Below are 23,883 nucleotides of genomic sequence, written 5' to 3'. Positions count from 1 at the left end.
TGCTCCATATGTTCTGTTCATATAATGTATTATTTATCTTATAAAAATAAAGATGATTATACCATATGAAATGAATTATACAACATTTTTATGTGTGAAATGGGCATAAATGGGACCAAAATCTATTTTTGTCCGTTACCATGGCAACCAAGGTGGTAACCTTAATTTTGAATGTTGATTATGTCATACTGTATGGGCATTAATCACCTGAAAAAGTTTCATTGAAATCGCCCATGGTGTGTGCCACAGCCCTACAGTAAGATTTTGGTCCTTACAGAGAATTGATGTTAATTTCTAAGTCGTAATGACCTTACATGAACCAAGCCAAAGAACGATCTGGGTCTTTTTAAATACCAGATTTGTCAGTATAAGCGACCTCACTTTCCCAAATGAAATTCAAAGAAACTCATAACCGTTTAGGAAATAGACATTCTTATTTATTTTTATAGAATCGTAAAATGCTTCACAGTACATGTTTTATAATAAGAGAACTTTAATGATAAGTATCATTTCTTAGTGTTGCAAACAAAAGTCATTTTCAAAGTAAACAATAGAAAAACATGTTTATGCAAATGTTAATAAGAAGTTGATCAAACAAAGAATTTAGAGGATTAAATATGCAACAATGGAAAATTAAGAGATGGGATCAGGTGCCTAGGAGGATTAAGCATCCCCTGTTCATCGGTCCTACCCGCCGTGAGTTCTTTGTATAGGCTAAATTGTCAAATTAGTATAAAATCAAAGTCCTAAAAATTTGGTATGAAACCAATCAGCCAAAAGTCGACAAATGATAAGTTATGCTTGCTAAAAGGTCATTTTAACAATCATAAAATTTATGAAAACCAGACTTTAAAGGATGTTAAAATGCATTTATGTGTTTTGTTTTTTTTTATCGATTTATTGAAAAGTATGAATACAAGAAGCAAATTGACCTCAAAACAATAACTGAGATGAAACTAAAATATACTGTTTTATTTAGAAAAATATTTCAATTGAACTTAAAGTTTTATTTAGGAATTAAAAACGTAATCAAGAAAATCATTCCAAAGACATATTGCTTATTTATTTTGCCCTTAGCGGGCACATGAACTCTTATTACTGAACAATTACCGTCAGATTTAAATGTTTTCCCCCCCTTTTTTTTGCATGCCAAAGTCTCATTTATAACGCAAGTTTCCCTACATAATTATATCTAACCTCGGTCCCTTTTGACATGTCAACAAAAAATTCACTTGGCAGTGAATTTCTAATATTCTTTTACACATGTTTTAAAGCAAAAAACAATACAGAATTTTTTTTTTTAATTTTGCATTCTTACAAACTATGAATTCAAATACTGAAGAAAGTTTTCATTGTAAAAATACAATGTAGAAGACCCAATTAGTCAATTAGTTGCGTGATAATCTTGCTGCATATTTGTATTGAAATATTTGTTTATATCTATGAGAGATAGTGTTTCCTTGTACATGTATTTTACAAAATGATCAGATTAATAATATTCTCCCTAATTTGATAAGAGATGTTATGTAATATCAGTGAACCATTTATCATCAAGATCTGCAAGGGACATCTTTTACTTTAAAGTATTTCAAAGAACACATATACTGCACAGATTTTTATACCAGATACTTTTGCTTAATATTTTCCAAATTTTTTGATATAGAATGTCAATGATAATTTGAAAGGATAGATAAGAGTACTCGTCAAATTTAACAGGTGTAACAAGAGAAATCGATTTACTTTAGTTACTTAAGTGACCGTCCCAACTGAAGCAATCGTCACTATCTATCTTTGATGTATCACCTTATCAAGTAACTTGTAAATCTGACACTGACAGGGATTTAAATCAGCAGATTTCTATCTAGTTTTCTATCCTTATATTTTACGATTGCGCATGCCATATATTAGGGGAAATAAAAAAAGTTCAAAAATACTTCAATTCTTTAAAGTGTCGTTTTATGTGCTATTTCCTTTGTTGTAAAGGACATGTGGTTTTTATTTTAAAGCTAAGTTTGAAAAGACTTTTTGAGTATATCAAAAAAGGAATTATCAAATGAACGAAAACTTTTGGAGTGGAAAAACTGGGTGACAAAAATTGAAATTTACATTTAATTCAATTAATTTTTGGGAACAGTGTGTGATGTGTGATTTTCTTAGATATTATAGTGTGAGATACGACTGCTATGCCTACCTATAACTGCTCAGATCCAAATAGCATTCCAAACGGCTATTATGTAATTGATAAAACGTATTATCAAGAAGGCGACCAGGTGTATTTCATCTGTCATTCCTCGTATATTTTGGAAGGAAACCCAACCTTTACTTGTGATGGTACAACAGGAAATTGGTCAGGAACATATCCAACGTGTTCTTCTAGTACGACGACTTCAACGACCACCACAACACCCGCTAATGAAGGTACAACTCTGTCTGTCAAAATATCAGCTTCCTTTGGACATCTCTTTAAAATTCAGACGGAATTCGAAGTGATATTTTTTTCAAAATAATCAGAATATCATCTTCCTTAAGACATCTCTTTCAAATTCAGACGGAATTCGAAGTGATATTTTTTTCAAAATAATCAAAATATCATCTTCCTTAAGACATCTCTTTCAAATTCAGACGGAATTCGAAGTGATATTTATTTCAAAATAATCAAAATATCATCTTCCTTAAGACATCTCTTTCAAATTCAGACGGAATTCGAAGTGATATTTATTTCAAAATAATCAAAAAATCATCTTCCTTAAGACATCTCTTTCAAATTCAGACGGAATTCGAAGTGATATTTTTTTCAAAATAATCAAAATATCATCTTCCTTAAGACATCTCTTTCAAATTCAGACGGAATTCGAAGTGATATTTATTTCAAAATAATCAAAGTATCATCTTCCTGAAGACATCTCTTTCAAATTCAGACGGAATTCGAAGTGATATTTTTTTCAAAATAATCAAAATATCATCTTCCTTAAGACATCTCTTTCAAATTCAGACGGAATTCGAAGTGATATTTATTTCAAAATAATCAAAATATCATTTTCCTTAAGACATCTCTTTCAAATTCAGACGGAATTCGAAGTGATATTTATTTCAAAATAATCAAAATATCATCTTCCTTAAGACATCTCTTTCAAATTCAGACGGAATTCATAGTGATATTTATTTCAAAATAATCAAAATATCATCTTCCTTAAGACATCTCTTTCAAATTCAGACGGAATTCGAAGTGATATTTATTTCAAAATAATCAAAGTATCATCTTCCTTAAGACATCTCTTTCAAATTCAGACGGAATTCATAGTGATATTTATTTTGAAATAATCAAAATATCATCTTCCTTTAGACATCTCTTTCAAATACAGACGGAATTCATAATGATATTTAAAATTTGAACAGTTTATTAATAACTCATTTTTCTTACAAAAAGGGAAGTGTTACCGTTTGAAACGAAACGCATATTTATATCATTATAATTTTATTAGCATTCTTTTGCTACATTTTCTGACACTGATTTAAAAAAAAATATTGAAATAAATTATAACGTTAAAACACCAAAGCAAGAAATATGAAGAGTTAAAAAGATTAATTTTAATTTCTGAATTTAAAATATTGACTTGAAATGGTTATATCTGAGTTTGGTTAAATAGCACATCTTCTTTTTTAAAAACCAAATGTAAATGAATTTCTAGTAAATAGACCTGTTTCATTTGCAGCTATCTTCATTTAATAAGTAGTTTAATTTCTGTCAGTTTAGAATGAGAGATTTTGGTCTTCATTTTAAAACTTATTTGGAGAGAAAGAGAGAGAGAGAGAGAGAGAGATGTTGGTTTGCCGAAAGATGATATTATTGAAATAGGCCCAATCATGATTGCTAAGTCCAAAGTCCACAAAAAATAAGCATAAATTTGTTTTTATCTTTAAAAGTCACAGATCAAAATGTTTATGTACGAGGCAATGTAATCTTCGTTTAACGTTATTGGATAAAATAGATAAATGTACATGTACAAAGAAAAACGTCTTTGATAATTTTTATCAAAAATTGTAAATTAAAGGAATAAACCAATTATCAAAACTTCAGAAAGCGATACCAGATACAGTGCTACCTATTATTTTTTATTTCTCGTTCTTTATAACATTTAAACATTCCGTGAAAACTACAATCAAAAATGTTTATAAACATTTTAAAATCTTGTTCGTGGAAGGTAATAGTAACATAGGCGCCATTTCAGCTCCGTGTTTATAACAGGAAACAGATGTGCCTTAAATATTGTTTGGATGATGCCCCCATTAAATAGTTCATACATGTAACCTTTTATGTATAATTTGTATTATTCATTTAAGAACATATCATACAAACTTTTGTTAATTCTTTTCAAATAACTACTAGTTAGTCTTAATTTTTAATATTTTTTATAAGAGTAAAATAAATAAGTTAACCGAATAGATTTTTTATTTTTTATTCAAATTTCAACAATAGAGATTTTAAGTGACAAAAATTTGTAAAGAGATATAAGAATGGTAGTTGTAAAGTAGAATTTTGAACACCTTAGAAACTTTACATTTTAAAAAAAATAATTTAGAAATTTATCATTCTCGTCATTTACAAATGAAATAGGTAAAAAATATACATACTGATCCAGGAATCCATTTTTTGTTTATGTCATTTGTCCTTGAATAGAGAAAATTCAACACCACCAAAAGTTAATAAGTATTTATTTTTATGTGGTGTGTATTCTCGTGGCATAAATTATGGGTCACCAAACAACAAATAAACACAAGATGGACAGACCAACAACAACAACAAATCAGGTAAATCAGATGTAACAAAAAAATCAATCAATCATAAATTAAATTCAGCAATTATAAACAAAATAACCACCCCGGGTATAAGTAAATCTTTACTACATAACAATCGGCAAAAAATATTTTGATTCAAAGTACAGTTTTTAAACAAGTTATCAATCCACGTCAAATAGGAATTCAGTTCCGATCAGCACCAAAAAATTTTCTCATTCACTGTCAACCATATGTCAAATATTATTTGTCTCACGTTAATAGTTCTCATAGTGTACGCATATGCCAAATGGCTTCAAACGAGTAAACGTTTGCAGTCACCCCAAAAGGGATCAACTATTCAACTGATCTACAACAATACTAAACTCGAGCTCTCGAGTTCTCAGTTATTTGCTTCCAAATGTGATGATTCTTTTTTTTTTTCGGAAGTATTATATACCCCTTCCTCTGAATAGTGATAAGAAATACGAAATTCTCTAGGTTAAAAAGGTGAACAGCATCTTTGAACCAAAAGGGAAATAAATCTTGCATAAATTATGGAAGATTTATATAACAACCCCCCAAACCAAGGACATATTAGGCGAGAACTGTGTTAAAGCGAACACGGGCTCTTAACATTGCTGACCTCTGACCAATTAGAGAATTTGGGAAATATTCTATACTAAGGATTTCGTCATTTTTGTTTCATGTTACTTTTTTTTTTATTTCAGAATGGTTTTACGTAGGAGTAGGAGTGACGTCGTTCCTGGGACTGTTGTTAAGTCTCCTCGTCCTTTTATTGTGCGTCAAGTTTTGTTATCGTCTTTGCAGGTGTGTAGAAATCAAAGACACGTGCATAAAACGTTTGATTCTTATAGCATATGGATAATGATATTTGCAATTTGGTATGTTTATGCTTAAGGTAATAATTTTCAAAACACGTTGCAGAAACGCCCCCATTTCAGTTAGTAAATACGTGTAAATTATATCTACAGTGAGGAATAAACATATTTAAAAAAACTTGCAGATCTTGAACATACATGTATAACCAACATCCACAACCACCAAAGTGGTGTAAATCAGATGTGGATATTAAAAAATGCGAAGGAATTTTCTGACATTTGAAACCACAAAGTTTTATGAACATTACAACATAAAAACTTACGAATTTTAAAGTTTAAATTAATCTATTCCCCACGATAAGTTAAAGTCCAGATTTTTTTTACACCATTGACAGCTGCTTTTTGAATAAAAATGGAACTGTAAATTTACTTACCTTGTCATTTGTCATTTGCAAAATTACGTCTACTTTGTTAAAAACATTCTGACTGTACGCAAACACTCTGAAGTTGATATTAAATGGATGCTCGAATTTCTGATTGAGAATATATATGTGGTTTTTGGAGACCAGGTTTCCAACAATCTATTAAAATTTCCGTGGGAAACAATTGCTCCCCGTTAAAAGCAGACATATTTTCTGTATTGATATGAAGCCGAATTTGTTCAAATTTTTAAAGTGAAAAGAAAAAGAAACACTTGCTGTGGCCTTCGACTCGACATTTTGATATATCGACGACGTATCTTTAATAACCAATGATTATTTGCATTCTTATGTCGATACGATATATCCTTGTGAGCTTTACATAAAAGATACCAAAGAGTCTGACACATCTGTATCATATCTCGATACTTTACTTCAAAGTGACGTTAATGGTAATCTTACATCAAAGTTTAATGATAACTTTTTAATCGTCAAATTCCCATACGAATGCATTAATTTACATTTATCACCTGCATTCGGAGTTTATATCGCTCATTTGAATCGATATGCAAGAGTATGTACAATATCTAAAACTAGGTAACTTACTAACAAACAAGGTGATGAAACACGGATATCAGCAGTTTCGTTTTAAATCATCATTTCGTACTAAGTTCTTTGGTCGTTACAATGACCTTGTCAGCAAATACAATATTTATCATCAAGTCAAATGCTGACTGACGTTTTTCATACTAATTAATAGGTCATTATATGCACACTGAATTGACGACGAATTTTTTCCGTTATTTTCTGATCATGACAAGGAGCACACGACGAACGTGACCGGTCGGCAGGGTATGCTCACTCCACCATTGCACCTCTTAAGTTTTGGAGGTCCACTTTTTTTCCATTCCAATCTTGTATTGTTGTTACCTTTGAGATTGAGATTGACCACGGATATTTCCTTTATTTCACAATCATGACAAGGAGCACACGGCGTGTGTGACAGATCGTCAAGGAATGCTCACTCCACTATGGCACCTGATCCCACCTCTGATGCTTTGGAGATTCGTGTTTACTCCCCTCCTATTTTGTAATGTTTTATGGACTTTTGAGCTAAAATACTGTTCGTTATCTCCAAATATTTCACCCTTTTTTAGGAACAAAGCCTTGTTTTTTTTTAGTTATTTTGTACTGATTAATGACAACTCGAAAATACTGGATAAACTGAAAGCGATAGATCAATATTTTGACAACAGTTTTGGAGATCAGGTCTTCAAACAATCTGTTGGAATTCTCTAAGTTATGAACTGTGCCCCATTTTTTGCAGGCCTATTTTTGTGATAATATGAAACATGACGTTTAATTTTATTCAATATATCAATTTAAAAACTTACATCCATTCAAATGTCCACCGGATGTTTCCAATGATCTTGAAATTAAAGATACCACGAAGTCTGACACTACTGTCTCATATCTGGTTATTTCAATAGCAAAAGACGTAAATTGTAAATTAACCAAGCTTTATGATAAACGCAATGTCATCAACTTTTCAATCGTAAGCTTCCCTTACTTATGTAGGTACGCCAGAGCATGTTTTCTGTATAAACAATTTCTGAACGAGGTGAGGTATTAACAAACAAGTTGATGGAACAAGGATATCAACAGTTCCGTTTGAAGTCATCATTACGCAAATTTGTTAGTCAATACAATGACCATGTCTGATAATTCAACAAATCATCCCTAATTTTCAATTTTGAGCACACAGTAGGGGATTTTCACTCCTCCTTAGTAACTGACCACTCGTTTGATGATTTAGGGGTCGGCGTTTACTCTGACCTAGATTTGTATAGTTTTCATGGACTTTGAGCATGAGTACCCATCGTTTTCTTCATATGTCGTTATATAAGAACTTCATTTTTTTTAAATTCAGGAAACGTTCGAGAGTGAGCGCACTTCACGGAATCAATGAGGAGGTAGAATTAGGATGCTGCTATGCATGTTGTGCCAGATGTTGTCTAAAATGCTGCAAATGTTGTCGAAATGACACTGACGTCATTCCAAGAAACACACCGAGAACGAGGCAGCCAAAGCAAAGCATTAAACAGACCTACGATTCATCACCGGTTCTGACTTTTGCTTCTGAGGAGGGATCAATCTCGACTCATATGATGCAGAAAAAGGAGATTAAAACAGCGAAAGAGATTATAGCCTGGAAACCGCACTCAAATCCACTTCGAAACATAAACACCAGCACTAAATAAAAGCAAGAAAAAAAAGCTGAACTGTTAGTACATGTACATATATTACCACTATCAGTAGTTGAAAATGGATTTAAGTATTTCATTACTTTTTATTTATAAAAAATGTAACTATTCTAATTGTCTCTAGGTAATGTTTGCTGTACATTTGTTGTGTTAAAATTTTCTAGAAAGTCATGTTTCTAACCATCCCTAAATGACAGCTGTCAACAGATTCTTGGTAAAAGAGGTTTAGATTACGTAGATGAATTATTCAATTTCAAATCGTGTTCTTTGTCAATAACAGAATCTTCAGCATTTACATTTCATTATAAATATACATGGACCAAACAAACTTATCATTAGAATTATGTTATGAACACTTGCAAAGTACTTGATGAACAAATTGACCTCCAATTTTTGCTTGATTTTACACATCTATAAAATGAATTAGGATGTAAATAAATTAATATTTACATGGAAGTAAAACCATTGCTAAAGGTAATTGCCACTTTTGAACGATTCGTGAAATAATGTGATAAAATCAAGCATTTCTATTTACACAGACTACAAATAACCTCTTATTTGTAGAATCAAGTGCATTAAATCGAATAATGTTTAAATAAGTTGTGTATATTGCATTTAAAGTTTCCGATAAGTGACAAGTTCGGAAACGAATTTATGTACATGTTACACATTGTCATTTTGATTTGTTATAATTCTGTATCTTAACTGCATGTTTAACCTATAGAATAAAGGAAGGGGATCATGCTATATTTTTGTATGACAATTTAAAATGTACCAGTTGACGTCATGTCCTAATACCCAGTGTCTGAGGTGTTTTTGCATTCTCCCGGGTGTTCCGATATAAATTATTGTTAATCTTATTGCAGAACGTTTCAGGTATATTTTAAATACTTTTGCCTCTCCCCTTCCTCCTCACTCTCTGTCTCCGTCTCTGTCTGTCTCTGTGACAATAGTCGAAGGAAATATATATATAGTGCCATATACCGTAAATCTGGAAATTTTTAAGTCGATTTTATTTTGCGAATCTGGGTCAATGTGTTATTGATTAATTTCTACTTTTCAAAATTTTGCGAATGACTACTTTGTTAACATTTTTTTTTTATTGTTGAATTATTTTTAAGAAAAATATATTTGCGAATGCAATGAACTCGCAAATTTGCTAAAAAATTATCTACAGCAAAAAGATTTACGGTAGGTATAATTGTCAACATTAAGGATGATTTTAAAATGAATCTTTATTTCATTCATTTAAATTCATATTGAAAGAATACTAAGAATTGATAAAAATTGAAATTAATACTACAGTACATTATTTTTTATTGCCCATCAGCAGTTTTGGATTGTTTACTTATAAAAGAACCGTCTAAGATGAAGTGGTCTACTATTCAGCTAGAATTGTCTTATTTGTACATGGATGACCTATTAAACATGTCTGCTTGTTGACTGACGATTTTGGCCTTTCACTTCGGTTCCATCCTTTGGTATTTTAAACTCATAAAGTAAGGAGACGCCTGATAAAGCAGGATATTTAAACCCTTCAGCCAGGCTTCGCACCCGTTAAAGAGTAATTCTAACCTCACAGATTTAACAGACTTCACTAAGATACTGCAGGCTAAACATCAAGTGCATTTATATCGAGTTACAGAGCAACATTCCAAAACCTGTTCAGTTTCGTTGGACATTTTACATCTGTATAATCTTAAACCAATTTTCTTTAGAATGTTAACATTTCTTATGAGGAATCAAAGGATAAAATCTGTTAACTGAGTTGATTTTTTCCGATACAATTTCATAAATCGGAAGTTTAAACTTTTTTTGAGATTTGTCAGTGGACTTTACTAATAGGAGTGACGTTGGTATCTATTGAAAAGGATTTAATAAAAGTACATGATGTACCTTAGAAGAAGATATATTTCGATACATCTGGAAAATTGAGAATAAAATATCCCTTTAAGAACAATTCGTAAGGACAACTTCTCTCACTTTAATCATGTCTGCGTATAACTGTTCGGATCCAAGTTCCATCTCGAATGGCTACTATGTAGTAGACAAGACTTATTATGTGGACGGGGACCAGGTCTATTTCGTGTGTCACTCCTCCTATACTCTAAATGGGAACCCTGTATTTACGTGTGACGGGACGACAGGGAACTGGTCGGGAACCTACCCTACGTGTTCCTCTACCACCACCACAACCGCAGCTCCAGAGTATGAAGGTATATATTAGGTTTAAGTGCTGGTATAATGCTTTTTTAATCATTTTTCTTTCATGTTTTTCGGCTTTAATTTTATTTAACAATATATAAGATGGACATGAAAAAGATTTCGATTTTCAATAATTTAAGTGTACCAATCACCATTATAAAATATACATTAATAATTATTATTATAATTATAATTTACTAGTGAATTTAGTAATGAAATAAAATTTTGACTAAAAAGAAGTGAAAATCTAATAAATAAACTATTAGATATATCCTTTTTAATTTTTATTATACTTTTTGGTTTGTTTATTTGACTTCGTTTTAAATTTTTTTAATAATTGGCTATGGCCTTAATAAATTTTCCTATCCCTTTTTTTTTTTTTTGTTATTCACAATACTTACACCGTTTTCAGATGTTTACATTTTATTGTTATTATCCTCTTTTGGTTTTAATACATTTTGAAAATATTAAACATATAAAAATTCTATTTTTAACACATTTAAACCGCTTATGACTTTATGATAGATGTTTAATTTTTAATCCAATCGAAATACAATAATATTACGATTGAAAAACAAAATATGTTAATTTAAAAAAATATTGGTTTCCATATGATCTACGTCAAAAACAAATCGACGATACATTAATATTGAAAATTTTAATGTTTTTTTTTTCTTTTTTAAGGAAATTAATTATCTTTTAATTCAAAATAGAAAATTGAATTCAGAAGGAATTAATTTATTGGATATCCGAGGTATGCTCATAACATTGGTTGGACAAGAATCTTGATCAACATTAGTCTCTTTATGAAGTAAATTATGTTCCAAACCAGATAAAATTAATTCTAATAAACGTAGATAACTTTTTAAACTTATTCCTTTAAAACATGCATTTCATATCTTTGCGTCATTGATATAAAGTGATTCTAGCATAGATTTATCTTTAACTCTTACGAGTGACCAAATGATCTCTCTTGATGTTGTTTTATTCGATGTCTGGCTCTTGTGGTAAACAAACTGGCGATAAACGATCACAAAGCCCCTCCTAATTTTAATATCATCCCTGGAAGATGAATGTAATTAATTGATCATTTTAAAAATTTAAGATATTTGTTTAAGGGCCATTATCCAATATAACACCTCGGCATTTGCGCAATCTCTTTCCAGAAGTCCCCCACTTCACTATTTCTCGTTATAAAAAGTACGTCGTTCAAGCACTACCTTTAAATCGTTCAAAGGATGACAATTTTATTATACGTTTTATTGCGTAATATAACCTTTTGAAAGAGATTTAATTTGCTTGCTTGACGTTAGATATTTTGAGGGCTTTCAGTTAGTATTATACTGATGTCAATATTGTTTCGATTTAATTTATGCTAACTTTCAATTGAGTTTTTCAAAGTCGGTACTAGATAAAGTGTTTTGCATTTAACATTCCAATCAATTTCTTAAAATGAACGCTTTTTTAATCATTTTTCAAATCGTTGCAGAATATAAAATATCCCTTTTCATTGTTAGTGATGCAAGTTATTTCTCGAAACATTAAATGAAATTTGAGACACATAAAATTGATTATGTGAACATTTTTCTTTTCCAAAAATGCTCTTCTTCCGGCAAGGCATAGAAACTCAAAAAAAGAAAAGAAAAAAAATGGAAAAAAGTATGAGATGATTTTGCAGTCAAAAAATTAATGATTGAATTACAGAGCATCTGATGACCTATTTCCAGCCTTGAATCTCCTGTGATGTAAGATTAATTTTGGTCTACTTTTATTTATTCTTTTAATTTATATTATTTTTTTCAGAATGGTTATACGTGGGAATCGGAGTAATTTCATTCATAGGTCTTATCCTTCTGCTGATTTTACTCTTATTGTTCTTGAAATATTGTCTCCGACTGTGCAGGTAAAACAATGATTTAAATTTTGATATGTGTTTCAAACTTTAGGAGGAAATAAATTATTATACTAATTATAAGACTGTACTATTATAAGACCTATCTTTCATAAATCTCTAACTTATACGGTAACAATTTAAGCTCTAAAATATCTACATATATTTACCGGGTAATGTATGAGTAAACAATATTAAAATCAGACTTCTAAGAAATAATTGTTAATTTGGTTGTTTCTAGAAAATGGTCACGCGTGAGTGCACTCCATGGAATCAATGAACAGGTAGAGATCGGATGTTGCTACGCCTGCTGCACGAGATGTTGCATGAAATGTTGGTCCTGCTGTCAAGAAAACGGTGACGTCATAACTGAGAAAGGGAGTAAACCAAAAGCAAAACAAGTTCCTAAGCAAAATTATGCCTCGTCAAATGGAAATTCGGTGTCAGTGATTTCAGAGGAAACGGCGGAAACATCGGTTACACCATCCTTAATCAGAAAAGACGTGAAGCCAGCCAGAGAACTCAACTCATGGATGCCACACACCCATGGTGTCAGAAATATCAACACAAGTACCAAATAAGAATACAATTTTAAGGCATAACGGCCTGTAAACGCAAACTAAATTTCTGGAGTTGTGTAATTTTTGCGTCTTTATTTCCTTTTTTATTATTTTTTAATTTTATTTTCTGGACAATTTCTTCTAACCGAAGATGGTATCTTATTAGGTGATATGATATAATTATTTTAGTGAGCTATTCAACGTAATAGAAAACACAACTGTATTTGTACCAAATATTTATACTGTGATAAAGGATTTAATTGCTTTGAACAATTTCATTTGTTATGAATTATTTTGTCACATATAATTTTGCTATTACTTATTTTATCTAGAGATTTATCTAATAAAATATGTTACGGTCACCACTTCATTATCAATAGCTTAAAAATATGGTAAATCTATGTATATGATCGCAAATATTTTTTTTTTAAATCAGTCAAAACATTTTGAAAGAAGTGATTTTGCACTGATATATGATCCTTATAGGCGTAGGAACCTGGGGGGGTTATCCCCCACATTTTTGCAAATATATACATAATATAGGCAATGAAAATTGGTGTTTACCTTTTTTGTTGGTTTAGCCCCCCCCCCACCACCACCTCTTTCAATTAGCCCCCCTCCTCTTTCAATTTGCTTCCGATGCCTATGATCCAATTTACCAGAAAACCCTCAAATCCTAATGCTTCATAGAATTGAATTACATGATCAATCTATATTTACATTTATATTTGCATTGCTAAAAACTAATACCGTGACATATCAACTATAGTATACAAAATACAAATGTATTTTTGATGCCTGAGAACCACATAAACTAAACGTGTTCCTTGGATATGTTATCGTAAATCCTAATATATGTATTTGAAAAATTGTCATAAATTATCACCTCTTCTCTATTCAGAAAGCTTTATTTTAAATATTTGAGATGTTGGGAGGTTCCATTATTTATGAACAGTGAGAAGACAGGTATTGGAGAGGAATTTAAACAAATGCTTCTTAATTTGATTTCCAAATCATAAAATCGATGTACTTTCTTGAAGGGTTATCAATAGACCGAAGAGCTGTCGGATGAGTGGTGTGTTATTAAAACTGATATATTCCGGTGTCTCCCGTATGACGTGAAATTATATTTCATGTGAAAATACCTTCAAAATTACCGTCGGGATGGCGTGCTGACCATTTGGGAACTTCAATGCAGTGCTATTTATCGATCTTAGCTTTGATTCAATTGTAGAAATTTGTTCTAAAATACGGTTATTAACTAAAAATGTACACGAGAGAATAAAATATTTATTAAGATTTTCATTTGTAAAATTGTAAAATATTTTCATAAAAATAATTTTTTACTTGTGTATACGATTATTGAAAATTGTTCCTTTTTTTCAACAAACAAGGACTATAGCTTTAAAAATTCTTATAATTAACTTTGCATTTCCGTTCAAAGCAAGCACGGACCTTCAAAACATCAGAGGTGGGATCAGATGCCACGGAGGAGTGAGAATCCTACGAAAGCCCAGAAGGTGATTCGACGTCGAAATTCGAAATTCGAGATTCAAAATTATTTCGTCAGATTGATCAAACTGGCCAAGATTTGAGATTCAATTATCCCCTTTATTATTTTTTACTATTAAGAAATCGTTGATGAATATTATACATTTGATTAAATTTCAACGCAATCAAATTGTATATTATCAAAACGAAATTTAAAGAAATATTGGATTTTGGTCTGCAAGATTTGCTTAATTAATTCATAAAAGCTTCTTGAATGTCAAAAGAGATTTATATAAGGAATATATATATATTTCGTATTATCTACTTTGGATACAGGATTGTTGACATAATAGTAAACTTAGATTAACAGAACATGCATCCCCCCTTTTTTCCAAACATAGTTTTTTTTACTATTGAAAATGTTCATCGAAAGGTCGGTTAGAAAACCATATAATATTCTATATACGTATGTATTGTTTTGTTTAATGAGGAAAAATAAGAATTTATATATATTTTTCAAAATGTAACCCAAAATTCCATTTTATTTCGTTTTAATACATATATCATTTTTTCTTGCATTATTATTTAAGCAAATGACCCTTTGTTATGAATATATTCAACAATTTCTTGAAGTAAAACATAATAAAGGGGATAATCAAAGTTGAACCTTGTTCCTGCCTTTTGATTGGTTAATTTTATCTTGAATACTCGATTATGATTTCGAATCTCGCATTTCGAAACTCGAATCTCGAATGAGCCTTCTGGGCTTTCGCAGAATCCCTTGCCGACTGGTCACACCCGTGTGCTCCTTGTCATCATCGGAAAATAGCTGAAAAATCCGTCTTAAATTCAGGGTATAAAAATCAAATAACAATAAGTATGAAAAACGTCAGTCAGCATTTGACTCAATGAGAAAATGTGTTTGCTGACAAGGTTATTGTATCGACCATAAAACTTACCAAATGTAAAATACGTTAAAATCTCTAAACTACACTTCGATTTAATTGTTAATTAATGATGAAAAAATATATGAACTTTTTGTTCATGCAAGATTTATTTTTTAATTTGAACCTGATTGTACATACAAGTACTCTGAAGTTGAAATAAAAAAAAAAATGGGTGAGTTTCTTATTGATAATCTATTTGATTTTGGAGACAGTTTCTTCCAGCAATCTATTGAAATCCCCATGGCCATTTGCACCCCGTTATAAGCAGACCTATTTTGTATTCATATGAGACTGAATGTGTTCAAAATCTTATGCGTCAAAAAAACTTGCTGTGGCCTTCAACTCGAATTTTATACATATCGACGCCGTATTGTCAATAACCAATGGTTATTTGACATATTTCCATTCTTATGTTGATACGATATATCCCGGTGAGCTTGAAATAAAAAATAAGACTGATACATCTGTTTTTAATATTTACATATGTAACTTGAAAAAGCCATTAATGGTTATCTAACTTTGAAGAGTTTATGATAAACGTGATGACTTAATTTTTCAATCATCAACTTCCCTCTAAGTCACTTATGCAGCAATATACATCCATCACCTGCATACGGAGTTTATATCTCTCAGATGATTAGATAAGCAGAGGAGCATGCTCTACATATGAACAATTTCTACAACGAGCTTAATTTTTGACGGACAATTAGTTGAATCAAGAATATCAGCAGTCTCGTTTAAAGTCATCATTTCGTAATTTCTGTGTCATCAAACACAATTTATCATTTGTCAAATGCTGACTGATGTTTTTGGATTTTCCAAATCATGACAATCGAGTACTCAGTATTACCGGTTTCTCCTTCATGGCACGTCAATAGATCCCAAAGCAATTTGTTGGAGGTTGGTGTTTGCTCTGCTCTAATTTTGTATTGTTCAATGGACTATTGAGCTTGAATACTGTTCGTTATCTCCAGATATTCCGTTGTGAGCTGTATTTTAGGGAGCAGATTCCTGTCCTGTGCTTGACAAAAACCATGCAGCTGCTCGGCATTCATTAATTCGGTCTTTAGTGTTTTGATGCGGAAGGAGTTTGCATGTGGATTTTTGTACTCATGTGGAGTTTTGATTTTTTTTAATTGAAACGATTACTCTAAAGAAAAGTTTGTTTTGAATTTATAGGGCATACAAGATTGTGTTGTTTTAGATTGATAATTCATCAAACTATACTGTAGTTGAACCATTACGTTAAGGAAGAGTTTACATTTTGTTGAATCATAAAATAGCGTGTACTTTATAAATTACCTTCCAACAATCAGCAGAGCCTCTGTTAAACGCTTCTATTATGCAATTTAGGACCCATTGACAATTATATGTAATTTCAATGTAAACATTCGTTGGTCTGTCAAGTTTATTTAACACTTTGGTAGTCAGCTTAGGCATGTGGCTGAGTGTTTAATTGTTTTAATTCTATTCCTCGCAGACATGATATCAACAAAATATACAAATTTAAAGTAGCGCTATTTTCAGATGGATTAAGGGAATGAGATTTTGTCAGCAAGATGATCACGATATTTTAATTAGCATATATGATTTAAATTGACTCACACAATTAGAGTGACTGTCTGAATACCATTTAGTTGTTTATCATGTTTTATAGAGTTGAATTTCAACAAGATTTATTAAATAATTATTCAGAGTTTATAGAATTTCCCTGTCTCAATATTTTAACCCCTTTCTTTTTGACAATTTGTAACGTTTATGTATATATATTTGAATATAATTGATAGTTGCAGTAAAGAGCTGTCATATTTTTGCATTTCAGCGATTATGTGCTACCCCCTTTTCAACAAAAGAAGTGTCAAATGTTAGAAAACACTTTCGAACTTAAAGGTATTCCACCCTACCCCAATAAATTAATAATTCAATCTTTTAAAAAAAATGCGAAAGGCAATAGCTTCTTCGAATATATCTTCATTCATCACTAACATTTATTGTGCTACTTTTGTAAACTGCTTGCCCTGTTATTCGCAATTCAAACATATTTGTACATAAATACTAATTTTAGAAATTTCCGCATCAGGTCTATGCATTTGAACCAGTTTTAACCTAATTTTTGCATTTAGTTACTGTCTATTCAAATTAAACAGATTTTTAATGTTGGCATATGCTTCTGTTTATTCATATCTAACATCTTCAGAATCATGGCAATCTACATATTTTTAGCGATAATTAAACTATATTCCATAAAATTCAATTTTTCTACTTTGAACCCATAAAATGATGGAAAGCTTTATGGATGTGTGGGATGTGAAATACCTTTAAAAATAGTGTGAAAATCATAGCTAGCTTATCCGATTTCAGTTTGTCGTTATCTTTGTAAACTTTTTACCTTTTTGATGCTACTAAAGTATTTGTAGAGGACGATGAAATGTTAAATTAAACAAGCAAATTCAAAGAATTGTGGTCCCCCGCTTTCGGTGTCTTTTTGGGTGAGATGTCATTTTTTATGACATTTTGTAAAATGAACGTTATCATAAGTCATCTATTTACAAATTATCTAACTCCAAGGTCAAGGTCAAAGGGTTAATGTTCTTGGTATCCAATGAAAATTCTTTTTAAAAGGACTACATATGTGAAGTATGAAAACCCTAGCCCTTACCATTCAAAAGCCATGATCAAGGTTAAAGTTTTCTCATAAGTACAAAAAATCTCCAAGGTCAAGGTCAAAAGGTCAAGGTTGTTGGTATCAAATAAATGGTCTCGCCACAAAGAATATATATGTGAAATATGAAAGTCCTGGTATCTACTGTTCAAAAGTTGTGGCCAAGGTCAAAGTTTTTGAAAAGTAGGTAAAACTCCAAGGTCAAGGTCCAAGTTCTTGGTATTCAATGAAAGGTTTTCTCAGAAGAATTATATATATGAAGTATGAAAGTCCTAGGCCTTACCATTCAAAAGTTATGGTCAAAGTTAAATTTTTTTCATAAGTACGGAAATCTCCAAGGTCAAGGTCAAAAGGTCAAAGTTGTTGGTATCCAATAAAAGGTCTTGCTACGAAAAATATATATGTGAAATATTAAAGTCCTAGTACCTACCATTCAAAAGTTATGGCCAAAGTAAAAGTATGGAATTTTTGTGTAAAAGTGGGTCAAACTCCAAGGTCAAGGTCAAAAGGTCAAATTTGGTGGTACCCAAAGAAAGGTCTTGTCACAAGGAATACACATATGAAATATGAAAGTCATAGCTCCACTAAATCAAAAGTTATGGGCAAGGTTAAAGTTTTTGTGACGGACGGACAGACGGACGGACGGACAGACGAATGAGATTTAATGTCCCCTCGCTTTCGCGAAAGCGGGGGACAAATATACATATATCAACAAGGCTCGCTCCTCAGCTTTTCAACATTTTTTTTTGTTTTGACCTCTATATAAAAATGTTTTAGTTCTTACAGTAAATTTAGATTCTGTACCGCTAATTAATCTATATTCAATTAAAATCCCATGATTAAATTCCATACAGAAATATTTTGTGAGGAACTATGTTTGGCGGCGGACGGTTTTTTTTAAGAAGAAAAAAATCAGTTTTTCCTCTAAGGAGGTACATGTATTCAGTATTGCTAATTAAGTTTGGATTCCTAATTTAACACGCAGACTGCACAGAGAGTAATCTTTTGCAATGAAATGTTTCATGTTGGTTCTATATTATATATTAAATTAACTTGCATGAATTCCATTATCATACTTGAAAAATATATAAAATATATCGTGGAAGTTTTAGCCCAGTTTCATTTAAAATTAGCACTATTTTAAATATATATATATATATATATATATATATATATATATATATATATATATATATATATATATATATATATATATATATATATATATATATATATAATAGCACTAAAAATGACCAACGGTTTCGTGTGTGTTAAAATTGTCAAATTTTCGAACGTGTCCCTTCCTCAGGATTTAAAAAGTCATAAGAACAAAGGAAAAAGAGAAACAAAAACAACTAGCACTGTACTAATACTACTAAACACTTAGATATTTACATACTTAATTACATGATGAATTGGAAATTTTTAAAAACACTAATAAAGAAAGAAATCCGCACTATGAAATGTTGTTGGTTGTATACTCGGGCGAAGTGCGATTTCCATAATTGAACGAATTAATTATGCTAATTAATTACGACAATCAGTAAATCGTACATTGTTTCATTCTCTCAAAATGGCGTAACTTTACTTAATAAAGAATAATCGAAGAAAAATAATATAGCAGGGATATTTAAACATATGAATTATGATCAATTATAAATTTTGAAATATTTAAGGACTTATTACCGGGAAAAAATAATTAACAAAGGTGTAAGCAATACATAGTTATGAGAGTTGTTCAGAGTTGGTGACGCAAATTAACTGTAGAGTTTACACTAAATTGAGAGAATAATCTTGTTTAGTATTAGAATTGGGTCTAGTTTACGTTCATTCTGGTGAAGTCATTCAGTTTGTTAATACCATGTATGTATTTTAGGTAGGAGAACTTTTCTTTGCTTTTTCTCTGAGCATCTGTCCATCTTGGGTTATGGTCATCACCACTACTGTCATGTCCTCCCATTTGTGACCCTCAAGGTTGAAATGTTCCCCAACGGGTTCATTGAGTTTTTTGGTCCTAATGTGAATTGGTTATTGACTCTCCTGCGGAGATCTCCTGTTTCACCAATATACTTTTGGAGCAAACTTTGCAACTGATGAGATAAATGCAGTTGTCAAAAAGTTCCCTGTATTTTGTAGCTGCGGCCTGTAATAGGGCTGTTAAAACTGTCTGTGTCAGTGCTGTGCTTGCAAAGAAGACATTGATCAAGCAAGTTTTAAAGCCCCCGTATAATGGGTTGTCCAGTGGAACCATGTCCTTTAGGTTCCTTGGGCGTCTGTATGCAGCCAATGGGTTTACCTCTGCCATTCGTTTGTTTGAATGGAGAATTGAGGTTCTTTTGAAGGATACCGCTAAGGTTCTTAAGGACGGGATGGTATATATATTGTCTTTCTCCTTGTAGCGTAATAGGTTTTGCCTGTCATGTCCCGCCATCTCATCAATAGCTGTTTGTACGGTGCGGGCATTGTAGCCTCTTTTGCATAAGTGGGACTTAAGAAGACCACTTTGCTCCTGATATAAAGCAGGGGACGAACAGATGCGTTGAATTCTGGTGGCTAGTTTATCCCTTAAAAGTGTGTGGGGGATGACAGCTAGAGGGCATAAGATATAGGTGGGAGTCTGTGGGTTTGGTGTGGAGACTGAATTCTATTTCACCATCAATCAGGGTAGATGTATATCAACAAAATATACAAAAGTACGTCTACTGTAAATTTGATCGATTGATGAAAGGTGTTGGCAAACGTAATGAATGCCTCGATATTCTCATAAGCATATATAATCTACATCGTCTATGAAACGCACCACAATGGGGCCTAAATGGTGCTTGAAGTAACAAGTTGCGTTCAGCTGCCCATGAAGACATTGGCATAAGACGGTGCCATTTTAATAGCAGTGCCATTAACCTGCAGGTAATGTTCATTAAACATGAAGTTGTTGAACTTGAGAACATGTTCATATTAGCAAGGGACTCTGTATTTTTATCCTTTTAATTATTGGCCTCCCAAATCATACCCTGTCGTGACCATGGATATATCTTTGTACACCAATATTCCACACGATGAGGGTATGTATGTAAGAAGTGAGTAGTAGTCTTTTTTGCATCCCTTCAGCTCCGAACATGTTCTCAAGTTCAACAACTTTGTTTAATGGAAAACATTACCTGCAGGTTAAATGGCACTGCTATGGGTACGAAAATGGCACCGTCTTATGCCAATGTCTTCATGGGCAGACTGGAACGCAACTTGTTACTTCAAGCACCATTTAGGCCCCATAGCTGGTTGCGTTTCATAGACGATATAGAGATGAAGTGGGTGGAATGTCAGAGCCTCGAGGCATTCATTACGTTTGCCAACAAAATCAATCTGATCAAATTTACAGTAACGTATCTAATTAAAAACGTATTCCTAGATACTACATCTACCCTGATTGATGGTGAAATAAATTCATCTCCACACCAAAAAACAGACTCCCACCTATATCTTATGCCCAACATCCCCCACACACTTTTAAGGGAGTCTATTACCAAAATTTTTGTCCCCTGCCTTATATCAGGAGCAAAGTGGTCTTCTTAAGTCCCACTTATGCAAAAGAGGCTACAAATTATTTTAGCACCGTACAAACAGCTATTGATGAGATGGCGGGACATGACAGGCAAAACCTATTACGCTACAAGGAGAAAGACAATAGCGGCAGGGTCCCTTAACTGGTAACCACATACCATCCCGTCCTTAAGAACCTTAGCGGTATCCTTCAAAAGATATTTTCTCCATTCAAACAAACGAATGGCAGAGGTCTTTTATTTATTGGCTGCATACAGACGCCCAAGGAACCTAAAGGACATGGTGGTAACCAGATGGACAACCCATTACCTAACGGGGGCTTTAAAACTTGCTCTGACAGAAGATGTATTCTTTGCAAGCACAGCACTGACACAGACAGTTTTAACAGCCCTATTACAGGCCGCAGCTACAAAATACTAGGGAATTTGTCCTGTCATACTGACAACTGCATTTATCTCATCAGTTGCAAAGTTTGCTCCAAACAGTATATTGGTGAAACAGGAAATAGCAGGAGAGTCAATAACCACCGTTTTTAGGACCAAAAAACTCAATGAACCCGTTGGGGAACATTTCAACCTTGAGGGTCACAAATTTTCATGACAGTAGTGGTGATTGACCATAACCCAAGATGGACAGATGCTCAAGAAAAAGCAAAGAAAAGTTCTGGATGACAGATTGAAGTCATTCCGCCCTAAATTAACAAACTGAATTTTTACCAGAATGAACGTAAACTAGACCCAATTCCTGATGATACTAAACAAATTATTCTCTCAATTTAGTGTAAACTCTACAGTTAATTTGCGTCACCAACTCTCGAAAACTCTCATAACTATGTATTGCTTACACCTTTGTTAATTATTTTTTCCCGGTAATAAGTCCTTAAATATTTCAAAATTTATAATTGATCATAATTCATATGTTTAAATATCCCTGCTATATTATTTTTCTTCGATTATTCTTTATTAAGTAAAGTTACGCCATTTTGAGAGAATGAAACAATGTACGATTTACTGATTGTCGTAATTAATTAGCATAATTAATTCGTTCAATTATGTAAATCGCACTTCGCCCGGTATTAGACCGGACGCATTTCATAGCGGTCCGGATTTCTTTCTTTATTAGTGTTTTTAAAAATTTCCAATTCATCATGTAATTAAGTATGTAAATATCTAGTGTTTAGTAGTTTAGTAGTAGTGCTAGTTGTTTTTGTTTCTCTTTTTATATATTCTTATGACTTTTTAACTTTTTTCTTTGTCCTGAGGAAGGGACAGGGGAAAATTTGACAATTTTTATTGTTCGTATATCGTTGGTCATTTTTAGTGCTTTATATAAATTTCCATCCGTGACCTTGTATCTACTTGGTAGATCCGACATTTAGGATATACAGTGTTGTTGGTTTTTTAGTGCTTTTTATATATATATATATATATATATATATATATATATATATATATATATATATATATATATATATATATATATATATATATATATATATATATATATATATAAAAATAACATCACAGTCCCGGAAACTTTATTTCATTTTCTGAATATATAAGATAATATTAACTCTGCTTAAATTCAGGAAAATATCCTTACTTTTAAATGAATTTTGCTTTTTAAGATTTTAACACCAGAAAAATTACATATTTTGGGTGTAGAAAGGTCAAGTTAATTGCTCCGTAGTGCTAAAAGAAGAGCACTGAACCCAACTTTTTGTTTTGATTTTTTATTAAAGTATGTGTGTAGTTTCTAGATTTATACTTGATAAAAATTCTCAATAGTTTTGATAGCAGGAACTAAACTGTTTAAGTAAGCAAAAAGGTCAATATATAATTAATATGATGACCTGTATTCAAAAGTAATTTAAAGAACTGGTTTTATTCGCGGGTCTAGTTTTCATCTTTTATAACGTTTACTTGAATAAACATACCGCATGGTTGAATATTTGAATTTGACAGTAAAGTACCATAAGCATTAAGAATACAAGTAAATTATGAGGAAAAAGCAACGTTCTCGAGCCCCGTGTAGTACTCTATAAACTTTGATTTTCTTTAGCATAAAAGTTAAACAAGTCACTTCAAAAGAATATCTTTAATGTGCAGTGTTTGCCTCAATTTGTGTGTCCTGCTCTTAACATGTCTCTTTTACCTGTTATTATGTTATTTGTAATCCCGTCAGAGAGATAACACGCGGAGAGAAAATATAGCAGACATTTTATTAACACGTTTGTCCCCAACAACCTTGAAAAACTCCAAGTTCACGTAT

General features: G+C 31.8%; 2 protein-coding genes across 2 annotated transcripts; both read left to right on the top strand.

Annotated features, from left to right (window-relative positions):
• Nucleotides 1–1,966: 1,966 nt before the first annotated feature.
• LOC134268977 (uncharacterized) lies at nt 1,967–9,243 on the top strand. Its single transcript, XM_062751204.1, has 3 exons — nt 1,967–2,418; nt 5,505–5,604; nt 7,965–9,243. The coding sequence occupies exons 1-3, from the start codon at nt 2,184–2,186 to the stop codon at nt 8,293–8,295; spliced, it is 666 nt and encodes a 221-aa protein (XP_062607188.1). The 5' UTR covers nt 1,967–2,183; the 3' UTR covers nt 8,296–9,243.
• A 335-nt stretch (nt 9,244–9,578) lies between these two features.
• LOC134268963 (uncharacterized) lies at nt 9,579–13,033 on the top strand. Its single transcript, XM_062751193.1, has 3 exons — nt 9,579–10,514; nt 12,307–12,406; nt 12,636–13,033. Exons 1-3 carry the CDS (start codon nt 10,289–10,291, stop codon nt 12,973–12,975), a joined length of 666 nt encoding a protein of 221 aa, XP_062607177.1. The 5' UTR covers nt 9,579–10,288; the 3' UTR covers nt 12,976–13,033.
• The last annotated feature ends 10,850 nt before the right edge of the window (nt 13,034–23,883 follow it).

Source organism: Saccostrea cucullata, unplaced genomic scaffold (genome assembly GCF_032062105.1).
Source record: "Saccostrea cucullata isolate Sc308-1 unplaced genomic scaffold, CSIRO_AGI_Scuc_v1 ctg250, whole genome shotgun sequence".
Classification (NCBI taxonomy): domain Eukaryota; kingdom Metazoa; phylum Mollusca; class Bivalvia; order Ostreida; family Ostreidae; genus Saccostrea; species Saccostrea cuccullata.
The sequence above is the reverse complement of the archived record's forward strand: the minus strand, read 5'-3'. Positions and strand labels throughout refer to the sequence as shown.